Source organism: Cydia strobilella, chromosome 13 (genome assembly GCF_947568885.1).
Source record: "Cydia strobilella chromosome 13, ilCydStro3.1, whole genome shotgun sequence".
NCBI classification, from domain to species: domain Eukaryota; kingdom Metazoa; phylum Arthropoda; class Insecta; order Lepidoptera; family Tortricidae; genus Cydia; species Cydia strobilella.
In genome coordinates, this window is record NC_086053.1 from 15633996 (window position 1) to 15646198 (window position 12203).

The 12203-nt window shown below is 37.4% G+C and overlaps 3 protein-coding genes across 3 annotated transcripts in view; 1 reads left to right on the forward strand and 2 right to left on the reverse strand.

The window, feature by feature from the left end:
* Window positions 1-1688: 1688 nt before the first annotated feature.
* On the reverse strand, window positions 1689-4181 carry LOC134746759 (serine/threonine-protein kinase RIO3). The gene is made up of 2 exons (XM_063681287.1): window positions 2706-4181; window positions 1689-2258 (listed from the first exon to the last, which is right to left on the reverse strand). Exons 1-2 carry the CDS (start codon window positions 4041-4043, stop codon window positions 1827-1829), a joined length of 1770 nt encoding a protein of 589 aa, XP_063537357.1. The 5' UTR covers window positions 4044-4181; the 3' UTR covers window positions 1689-1826.
* Window positions 4182-4794: 613 nt separating this feature from the next.
* On the reverse strand, window positions 4795-7087 carry LOC134746840 (large ribosomal subunit protein eL34-like). Its single transcript, XM_063681407.1, has 3 exons — window positions 7006-7087; window positions 6800-6871; window positions 4795-5119 (listed from the first exon to the last, which is right to left on the reverse strand). The coding sequence occupies exons 2-3, from the start codon at window positions 6862-6864 to the stop codon at window positions 4825-4827; spliced, it is 360 nt and encodes a 119-aa protein (XP_063537477.1). The 5' UTR covers window positions 6865-6871; window positions 7006-7087; the 3' UTR covers window positions 4795-4824.
* Window positions 7088-7372: 285 nt separating this feature from the next.
* The window catches only part of LOC134746802 (bone morphogenetic protein receptor type-1B), a 97690-nt gene continuing 92859 nt past the window's right edge, over window positions 7373-12203 (forward strand). The window contains exon 1 of the mRNA XM_063681354.1: window positions 7373-7492. Coding sequence (XP_063537424.1) covers window positions 7489-7492 — 4 coding nt within the window. The 5' untranslated portion in view covers window positions 7373-7488. The remainder of the gene's footprint in view (window positions 7493-12203) is intronic.

Below are 12203 nucleotides of genomic sequence, written 5' to 3' on the forward strand. Positions count from 1 at the left end.
TATGCCATCCTCTCCCGGTGTAGTATCTCTCAATCCACTAAGCACTAGACTAAGCTCTGAGAATGAGAAAGGCATGTCTAGAGAGCTCCCGGTGCCTGGCAGCGGGGGAAGTAACAAACAGGATGCTTCAGGGACAGTTGGCGGGGCAAGTTTATCTGCAAAGTCTGACAGCCAGGAAGAATCTGTGGTGGCCATAGATTCTGGATTAAACGAACCCCTGAACCTCCTTATATTCCGCCATATAAGTGATGTAGGGGTTCTAGGAGATAAATTCTCGCAGAACCCCTTCCATCCCCTCTTTTTTGCCTTTGCTAGGAAGCGTTTTGTACGGGCCGAGATTTTTTTGAAAGAAATGTAGTCTTCCAAATTTCCTGTATTGTTGAAATCCTGCTCAGCGGCATCTCTTTTTTTAACGGCTGCCGTACAGTCTGCGTTCCACCACGGGGGTGATGGGATTTTGAGTTTAGCAGGTTTCTTTTTTGGTATATATTTATCGGCGGACTCTATTAACACATTTTTAAATTTTATATATTTTTCATCCTGACTTATTTCGCTCGTGTCCCACTCTTTCATATGTTCCTCTATAAATAATGCATAATTGGGCCAGTCTGCTGATTGAATTTTGTGTTTCAGAAGAGGTTCGGGGGAAGGAGATGGAAGAATAGAAGAAGGCTTGGTGATAATAATCGGGAAATGGTCACTGCCAAACGACTGGCGTAATACCCTCCAGGATAGTAAAGAAGACAAACTCGGGGAACAGACAGATAAATCGGGAACTGATTGGGGGTTCTGGCCTGGGTATACCCGATGCGTGGGAGTTCCGTCATTAACAACTCCTACATTGATTTCATCGAACAAATCCAGCAGGGCTGATGAAAACGCATCCGAATGGTATGACCCCCAGGACATATTGTGACAATTAAAGTCCCCTAAAATCATAAGAGGAGGTGGAATCGATTTGAGAATAGATTGTAATTCATGCATATTAACTACTTCAGGATGGGGGATATATATAGAGATGAAATTAATGCCCATAACCCTGGCAGCTACGGCATTAATAAGGCCGTAACAGCTGGCCGCGCGTCCGCGGTGTTGCCATGAACCCTGTGGAGCATCCTCATGGTGGTGGGAATCATCAGCATATTGGCAAGGCTTCGACGGTGAAGAGAGGAGCATCAGCTGGTCGCAAGGTCGGCCTCATTGCCGCCCGAAGGACTGGTAGGGTTCATGGTGGAAAAACAAATGCAACGAAATCAGAATAAGGGAAGTTGTCAGAGATTAAAAATAAAGAAATAAACAAACTATGACTTATTACTTTACGGCCCTAGTTGGTTTATCCAACTAAAATCATTGTTAGGGTTCAAGTACCGTAAACTCGGGTAACTATAGAGTATAGTCCTATAATACAACTATGATCCAGTTTTTAACATTGATTATTAATGAGCCTTTTTAATTTGTACTCATTACATTTATTTTGGAGCTTAGATATACTAATGATTTTCCTATATCTATTAGATACTCAAGATAATTTGAAAAATATCTATACATATTTTACTGGAAGTTAAATTTGGACCATAATTGTAAGTTGTGGACTAAAATTACCCGAGTTTACCGTAACCCTCTAGGTTAAAATTCGGTTAAGCATTTAAAAAAACGAGAAAATTTAACAAAAAAGTATAAGTCAGCAATACAAGGCGGCAGTTTTATTGTGTAACCTACAAAGAGAATTTCATACAAAACCTACTGAACCCACAGGTAGCTATGCTTTCAATAAGCAACTGCACCTTAACTATAAATTGAGTATACCATGGACTCTACACAATTTTTTAAGATTTTTTCTCCTTCTCAGTACTACCTATATCCCCTACTGATGATACATCAATGACATTACCAAAGTTGGTTTCTTTATCAATGATAGATGTAGTTGGTTCAAAGTTAACCTCGTTACCAAAGTTGGATGTGGTATCAACAGCCTTCACCTTCTGCGACTGTGTCCACATTTCCTCAAACTCATCGTCATCAGAATCAATGTCAGAGTCACTCTTTTGCTTTGATTCACTGCTCTTATTCCAGCAGTACTCAAACGGGTAGCTGACATTCCTGTTGTCGTCTGGAGCTATTTCGAAACGGGAGGAGAGTGAGTTGTACGTAGTGTGGACTCCTTCCAGTAAGTTAACATCCACTTCTTCGAAACCTGTGATGGACTTGAAGAGTTCTTCTGCTGTCTTTACGTCTGGCACCCCCTTTTTCTCAAAAAACTGAAATTTAACAAGTATTTATGTAAACAAAGCAGGAAAAACATGATAGTATTTCAATGAAGAGTTTCAAGGATAATTTGTACTGTACACAATGATATCAGCGTCTTTAATTTGCATTATTTAGCGGTCGTGCATATTGTTTGAAACAAACACATTTACACACATTATGCAATAATGACGCAGTTTTACACAAGTTTGTTTTGAATGAAGATAAGACTATTTATATGTTGTGTAGGCCTACGAGGCTCAAATGAGAGTGAGAGGAAGAGTTCAGTGAGATTCACCTAAGACAGTGAGATTTACCTTAGACGGTAAAGTCTGAACGCGTACCATTGTCAGAGACAATGGTACACAATGGGCGACCGCTCGCACAAAAGAAAAGCAGATTACCATCTTAGGTGAAAGTCATTTAAGGAGATGCACTCTATATGTAAAAAAAAAACTTACATTGCTGATATTACGGCAATCCCTGAGCAGGAACTCTAATCCATTAGGATGGTCCGGCTGCACGGACTGCGACACATCAATGAACCAGCACTTGTTCTCCCACCACAGGATGTTATACTCCGACAGGTCCGCATGGATCATGTGCCCCTCCCTGTACAGCTTATGAACAACGTCCACAACCTCCTTGTACACACTCTCCCATTTCTCAGGGCTTAGGATTGCATCTCGCAGCTTCGGTGCAGGCTTATTATCCCTGCCAATGAAGGACATGACTAGGATATGTTTCTTCAGACAAATCATGTCAGGGCAGTTCAAACCGATCTTCTGCATCCTCATCATGTTATGCATCTCTTTCTCGGCCCACATATGAACGATTTTCCTTGGGTTTTGCTTAGAAAAGCGGTCTTTGAACCGATAATCAGCTTTAATATATTTATCGCGAGTTTTGAACTCATTCAAAGTAGTTTTGAACACTTTGATGGCACATTCTTTAGGCAGGATCATGTCTGGGAATGAAGGATCGCTGTTAGCGTGGAGTACGACCGATTCCTTCCCGGTTGAGATTATACCATTAATGTCCTCCAACATTCCATTATTGATGAGCTTGAAGAGAATCAGGCGAGTAGCTTCATCGAGACCCATTTCAGCAGTAGCTTGGCTTTCTTTGCGGTCCAACATCTTATGCCTACGCGACTGGTGGTGTCTAGTTTGTTCCTTCAAATGGTTGTAAACAGAGTTTGGCAGTTTCATGTCGAATCCAGCGCCGTCGCCCGTGCACACCTCTGGCGGGAAGGCCATGATGCGGCACGCGTTCCGACGACCGTTGATCACGCTGTCGTGCTTGGTTACCATCTCTCCATCCTTGATAATGTACCCACGTTTCGGCAGACTCGCGTATTCCTTCTCGTTCGTCTCAAACCGATCCCAGTCTCTCTTAGCTGAGACTTCCACATCATCTTCCGAATCTGAGTCGTACACGAGATTTTCGGGCACATTGCGGTAGTTATCATATGACACGGAAACTTTGGCATCTCCGTTGCGCTTCTTTTCGACTCTCTTGATTTCGTCATCGTATTCTTTGTCGAACTGACATTGCAACACTTTTGCAATAATAGCATCCGAATCGCAGTATTCTGTCAAGTTAGCATCCTGTAACTGCTGCAGGATCTCCGGAGGAATATCGTCGGATGACGATGGACTCACTTGCTGATCAGATATCAGTTCCGCAAACTTTATTTCTTCTTGGACCTGCAGTCCTTTCGCATATTGTTCAGACATTATGTCCGATAAGTTTTCTGCCGTAACGGGCTCTAAAACTTTTTTCCAGGGATTCGACATTTTGTGTTACTTATTTATTAACAATATCACAGACGTTTCTATAGGAAATAAATAAAGATTTAGGATAAAATAAATAATTTCGCAACAATTATCTACACGATGTACGTACGATAAATTTAGTGAACGGGAGTGAACCACAGGTTATATTATAAAGTGCAAATCACAGACAATGTAGACAGCAAAACGTCAGATTCCATAAACTGTGTACTCTTTAAGAGCACAGGCATTGCCATACAGCCGAAAGTATATTTTTATTGTATAGTTTGTCAAAGGACTGTCTCATTTCAAACATAGACAGAGAGAATCATACTATCTTTGTCTTACACTAGTACTAGCACCCAAAAGAAAAGGATGAGTATAGTTTTTTTTTGTTCTTATTTACTAACAATTTGGTTTGACCAACTATAGTAATAATCATAGTAGTTTATTATAGACTATAGAGTTAGACCAAGCTAAGTTGGCAGCGATTTTGATAGCCCAATCTGTGCAAGTGTTATTTAAACGTCCGTCATAATGACTCATAATTTCATAGAAGTTTGACGTTTAAAATAACACTTGCACAGCCTGGGCTATCAAAATCGCTTGATCTAACTATTAAGGATAGTATCTATAGTCAGAGGCAATATAGTATTAATTTATAGCATAGAGTTTAGGGTATAAGGGCTATTGCTCTCAAAATTGTAATCCTTTTTCCGGGCCTAGCTCTTCCAGGACAATGATAAGATTATGATTGTTCAATAAAACTCCCATCTGATTTTTAACTTTTATTTATACCCTAAGCTCATTTCGCGGCCTTCTTGCTGATCCTGGGGTTGGCCTGTTGCGCTTTGTACACCTTCACCAACTTCTGTTCCTCGATGAGGAACGCGCGGACGATGCGCTGTTTGACGCACTTGTGGCAGAGGACGCCACCGTACGCGCGCTTGACGGTCTTCTTGCGGTAGCAGAGACGGGAGCGCTCAGCGGGGCGCGCCGGCTGGATGCCGCGGAGCTTGCTCTTGCAGTTGCCGCATCTCGGGATCTTCTTGGGCTTCTTGACGTATTGGTAGACTAGGCGGCCGCCAGGGGTGCGCACTCTGGAATTTAGAAAGATGGTAAGTATCAAGTTATTAATAGTTTTTGGGTGAGAGAGAGAGAGAGAGAGAGGAATAGTGGTGTTGGCTTTACCCCTCATTGTCATTTGTATCTTGGAGCATTACACAAAATAGTCCCGTACAAACGCGAATTTTCTGAAGATTTGCAAGTATAATGCTGTAATGAAGCTCTCTGAAGAATTTTAATCATTTAGCCTATTTTGTTTAATCTCAATAAGGCTTGCGTTTTTGGCACTAGTCGACAATGCATAAAGGTAATAGGTATAGCTGAATACTTTAATGCATAGAAAACAACCTTAAACCTCTTAATCTCTATCTTTATCTCTTGGTAAAGAGCCACTGCCTACTAGGCTACGAAACCGTTATATTTAGACATGATATGAAATTAGGCATATAACCAGCATGTGTTGTTTCCCCAAATAAATACGCCATATCATTGAAGTGAATAAAAGTGACCATAGTAATAAGTTACTAAAATAAGAGGTGCAAAGACAGCACTACTCAATTTATTGATAATTCTCGATTAAATAATTTAATAAACGTAAAGTATCACAATTTCATATTTTTTGTTGTTTTTTATTAAAGAATCTATTAAAAATATGATGAACCCTAATTCCGGAACCAGTTCTGGAATTCCGGAATTGGGACCCATTATCGAAAATCAGTTCCGGAATTGGAAACCTTTCGATATTGCAAGCCCTATCTGCTACCATTGTCAAAAATTTTCAAAGACCACTCTTTCTTTTGCAAAACTGATCCAATACTCCATAGATCTTGCCTAGGCTATTTGCAAGGTAGCTCACAGAATAGTAAATACACTATTAACTGAGTGGAATCTTGTACTTCAGTGGATTTGGTATTTAAAATGTAAAATTTTCAAGACTGACCAAAAGTAATCGAATTTAAACTATCGTGAGTCATACTAACTTGCTAACTTAACGGTTTCTCGCGCGACATGTCTCGAAGAGCCTAGGTCTACCCCGCCAGTAGGCCCGTCGTGACCGCTACTCACTCAGGCACTGTTAGTGCTTGAAAATGGAGACCTAGGCTCTCCGAAACATGTCGCGCAAGTGACTAAAAATACGTGAGTGAAACCGCTAAGTTAGCTAAGTGACCAAAAGTACATAGTCTAGCTAGTGTACAGCCACTACAGACCTTTTTGTGTTAACCAACAATGTATAAGATAATATAGGTATATAATTTTAAAATAGAACACTAAGTCATGTTTAAAATTGACTTCTGTGATTATCTTATTTACAAATTAATGCTCAAGGCAGACCATTCACATAAAACGATTGTTTACATTGATTGTAGAAAGTACTAAATGCAGTACCTAACCTTAATGATTGATAAACAGGCTAGGCTAGAAAAACATTGTGTGAAGTGTAGATTACAGAAACTTACTAGAAATTGTCTGTAGCCTAAACGTAACGATGTAATTCTTTTACAGAGATTTAAATAGGTAGTTAAATGCAAGGACACATGTTCAGTGTCTTAAATATCTGCCTAGGACTTGCACCAAATCCAGTTACAGACTTTAGAGGTTATGTTAAAGGTAAACTTTAAAATTGTAAGACGGATATTTGTAAGTAATCATGTAATTTCGTTACCTGTGATGATCTGCAAGAGTATCAATGTCATAAAACAAGTAAAAACACTCACATCCTCCTCTGGTTTGATTTGGTATTGTACGACAGACGTCGTCTGAACGTTAGCCGCTGCACCATCTTGAAGCTGAAATATTAAAGAAATTATAAATTACACATACACGGCACTGTAATGCACTATTTACTGCATCATTTGTATATTTTTATCGCCGGATTAATATAGATTTTAAGAAATCCTTTAAAAACACACAAATGTCCAACCTTTTTGACAGCTCTTGACAAGAAAAGAAAAATAGATTTTACGTTGGCAATACCATTGGCTGGTTGGTTCTCTTTGTTTATAATCTCTAAAACACCATAAAATATCTTGTAATAATTGATGAATTTATCATCAAAAGAATAAAAGAGAAAAGAAAATAACGAAAAATAAAGTGCATAACAAAATAAATGTAAAAGGATTGCGTGAACGATAGTGTTCTACAAATTAAATTATTCGCTTACAAAAATAATTTCGTGATGTAGAAAATGGGTTTAGAGCAAAGTTTAGAGTATTTTTTAAACAGTCTTAACTGCTACTAACTTTGCTTTGCAAGTTTGCACCAACGAGAACAATCTTGAAAAAAGGACGTTTTTTTAAAGCTTGCAACCCATAAATTGTAAAATGGCCGCTGTGTGATGTTTGTGGTGATGTTATTTGTGTTTTGTATCGCTGAATCGTGTTTTTAAAGTGAATTCTGGCTGATAATGGGTGAGTTTTATGGTTTTCTACTGCCATAGTATATTAAATACAAGTTGTTACAATTTAATTTCACGGAACAGCAATGTAACTAAATTTACGTACAAAAACCAGAATCCTTTTAGTTTGTCCGACTAACTAGCCTTTGAGAGAGTTTACTTGCACGTGAATGAATGTATAACATCTTTAAATTAATCTGTTATCTAATAGCAATAAAGCCAAGTAGAAAAACTTGACCAACTGCTGAACATTAGAAGTTATCCGTGTATCACAGTTAGAACAAAAAAAAACTGATCCTGTATTGGTCTAGTTTTGGTTAACTACTTGTTTTGTTAACAACACACTTATTTTTCTATCAATAATATTAATAAATTAAGTAACTTTAGTATTAAAATTAATTGATGCAATGAATTCACTGAAATATCCTACTTGTTCATGACTGAAGAATTTAGTTCTACAGACAGGTTTATCTTTTTAATTTTAATTCCTTTTTTTTATTCATATCTAAACTATTCTAGCTACACATTTGTATCAAGATGCATATAGTAACCAGACAAGAAGTGTGTGTTTGTTATCCAACAGATCTGTTAGCATATTTGTCAGTAGATGTCACTACAGTACAGTTTCCATTATCAGAAGGGCGCGGGGGGAGATAGTAAACAAAAATATTGCTAGCATGGAAACCGTTTATGAAATATGAAGGACATACTCTGATACCAACCTTGTAAAATTTACTATTTGTTTGTTAGAAGTAAAAATAAGGAGTCAAAATATGTTTTGGTCTTATAGGAACTCTTGGGGATACCTTTGTATTGCATATGTGAAATGTGGACCAAACTGTGTGGTGAGCAGCGGATAATAATACATTTCTAATACTAAAAAGGTCCTCCCAAAGTTCAACGATGCTTGCAACTTCAGGGATGGTATCATGTGCATTCCCAACCCAATGTAGTTGATCATAACTTGCTTGAGTGAAGTGTTTAATCTTTTATAGGGTGTAATCTGTATTTTAAGGCAAAAATTACCACCCTTATAGCATCATCTTTTTGCATTTTTTACTTACAAATAATTTATATGATTAATAGCAAAGAGGCTTGAATTGTGGATTTTTTTAAATATCTGTCAAAGGTTTAAAAATATTACCAGTAAAAAATGTATTGTTAGGAAGGCATTAAGGCATTAATTCATATTATTTGAACACCATATTTTCTTATAAAATTATCAAATTTTAAAATCATTTTGATTCACATCATCAAGTTAAGTCATCCATCCTGAATTGTATCCTGCTGGCGCCAATGCCAATTCTCAATAAACCATAATTGAAATTTGAATCACTGGTTTGACTGGGTAGTATTCAAATCATACAAATTGTTACTTCAATTGAGTTAAGCGGTCCTGATGTCATGACAATAAGTCCTTGTTAATTTAAGATGTAAAATAAGTACCTACTCTCATAAAACCATAGGGGCATGAATGAAAGGATGCTTTGCTACACGAGTTCTAAGGATAATGGAAAATAAATGATGATAGATGACAACTAAGATTGACCCAAAGGGTAAAAACGGAACCCTATTACTAAGACTCCGCTGTCCGTCTGTTACCAGGCTGTATCTCATGAATAGATAGACAGTTGAAATTTTCACAGATGATGTATTTCTGTTGCCGCTATAACAACAAATACTAAAAACAGAATAAAATAAATATTTAAGTGAGGCTCCCATACAAAAAACGTGATTTTTTTGCCGTTTTTCGCGTAATAGTACGGGACCCTTCGTGCGCGAGTCCGACTCGCACTTGGCCGGTTTATTTATTGATTTTGTTCTTATGGCATTCCTATTGTAGTACATACAGAAATATTACCTATCTATTTTATAGTTTTAGGGAGGTGTTTGTTAAATAGTCTAACATATTTTTTTTTAACAAAAACAGATGTCTTTAAATAGTTAAGTTTTGTATCTCTATAGGGAATATGAAACAAAACTTCTGCGTAGGGGGCGCCACTAGCACAAACAGTAAACGAATCTCCTTGATGCATCAATGTCACATTTACTCGTAACAAATAACCTGTGAAAACTTATCAAAAAACTGTTCATGGTCATGGCATAGTAGATGTTATAAATTACTCTATGGTTTACGGTTTGTGCTTGCTGCAAACTGCAATGTTCTGCTGCCAGAGTGCAGCACTAGCAACATTGCACTTAAATTCCCTATGAATAAAATTGACCATGAATTTCTGTATTAAACCCTCAATTTTTTTTTATTGTAAGTAAGCGTAAAATTAAGTGCAGGCGGATAAAATTTGATTTAGGTAAGGACGTAATTACGAAACTTTCTTATACAAGACGAAAACACGAAATGAACACAAAAAGGTGTTCCTATAGTTATAAAATTAAAGCGCATTTCCTGACACATTCTTACGCGATATTCTCATCTAAAAAGGGGCATCAAGATTAATTCTCCCACATAAATCGGGCCCGTGTCGAATCCGATTTCGTGGTTACCCATATAAGGTAATATGGGGACTTATGTAAGTACGGTGCTCGCAGGGCTGCCGGGAGTAACAAATGTGAGAACCCTGGTCGCAGGGTTTTTAACCACTTCTATAAAGTCTATATATCAATATCAGCATTTAGTTTGTCCATTTCTAGAGATATGCCTCCTCCAAATCCGCCCAAGACTTTCTGTCCCTCGCCACTATATGACGACTGTAGGTATGTATAAATAAAAAGAGCATTAACAGAGTGGTTAAATTAAATAAATTAAATTAAATATATCTTTATTTCAGACCCATAAGGCCATATATGGTTAGTTACATTAACTTAAAAGCTATGTTAGTTACCTACACTAAGTATTTTTAATTACTAAATCATTTTACGGTTTAGACTCACTTGTTTTAGTCACTCGCGCGACATGTTTCGGAGAGCCTAAGTCTCCTTTCTCAAGCACTAATAGTGCGAGCAGCGTTCACGACGACCGTGTGTTGCGTACAAATGATTTAATATTAGTATGTCTCACAACTCTCACAACAGTTTAAATTCGATTTTTAATTACATTTTTTTTTAAGTTAAGTTTGAGTTTGAGACTTGAACCTACGCTTGTATGTTCCTAAAAACTTAGTATTTTTGGGAAAAAACGTCATATAATTTTGACGTGATTTTGACCATTACCTTTTCGAACGAAAAATTAAAGAGGAATTTTGAGGAGACCGGTCAAATTAGGTGGTGCTTTTCAATACAGAAAGTTCCGCGTGTTGCAAGGTGTAGGCAAGATTTTGTAATAACTTGTGTATTAACATCAATAAATGGCATCTTGGGTAATGAGTATCAAAATGTTTGTGTTTATTAAGGAATGCAAAACCGGTTTTCATTTGTATGAAAATTCGGTTAATATTCGGTTATTAACCGATTTTTCCATACAATTAAAATTCGGTTTTGCGTTCCCTAGTGTTTATGAAGAATTGTTTTTCTGCAGAAAAATCTTTTCTTCATTGAATCAGCGATTTATTAAGTAATATGTATATTAATCTAGGTGCCAAGTTTTATCTATCGATCGATGTATTCGACGTATTTCCTGTAATTTAGATAGGCAACTAATTACCCATATAATAAAACAAGTCACTTCGTCTTCGTGGAATGATGATGATGATGATTGATAAAAACTATCCTATGTCCTGCCCCGGATCATACCAAGTTTCATGTATATCGGTTTAGCCGGTTTTTTTTTATGATGAATAGGCAGGCGTTTGACCACGATCCCACCTGATGGTAAGTGATGATGCGGTCTACGGTGGAGCATGCTTACCTATGAGATACCTATTAACTCTTGCCTTGTAGCATGAAAAAGCATGCATGGTTTAAGCATGAAGAGGTAATAGACAGATAGACAGACAAACAGATAGAGTTACTTTTGCATTTATAATATTAGTAGCGAACTAGGGATTCGTATATAGGTAAAATATTAATTATCATTATACTACCTGCAACTGCCAGCCCTATTTGCATTGTATCGAGTCGGATACACAGTAAAAGTTTCTAAATCAGTATTTTAATCCAGACTAGGCGTTTCTGTAAACCGTAGATCCTTGACTAGGAATAAGAAACCGACTAAGGAAACCTAGCGTAATCCACGAAGGTGTACTTTATTCACACTTATCTAAACAACAACATTATAGATTTGTCTAGGCAATGTAACCACGAGGCAAATAAAACAGATAGTTACAACGGTATAAATAATTCACCGATCGCAGTAAAAAAAACTTGTGTAAGTTTTCGTCAAAATGTAAAGGGCCAACCACGAAAATAAAAGTCACTTAAATTCACACTCCCGCAAATAGAACTTTACTTAATTCTACATACCACCTTAAGGCTTAACGCACTGCGATTAATTTCTTGCGGTTTCAGTCTAATTTCTTGCGTTTTCTTTCAGTCTTGCAAGTGCGTGCGCTTTTGAAGCATGCCGTACGCCGTACCGTACGTTACACTTTTGTGTTTCTGAAACAAGAAATTAATCGCAGTCCGTTCTAAGCCTTAGTGATCATAATGTACTGTTTATATTTTGACTGCGCCGTAGGTGTTAGAATAAGTGCAGCGTACAAAGACGCTTCTCCGAATCGACCGACATTGAGATGAGTCGTATTTAATAATACTAACAACAATAAACGGATATCACCATAGATATGGAGATTTGTTAGAGCTGAGCTCACAGCCGTATAAGAACATGATTT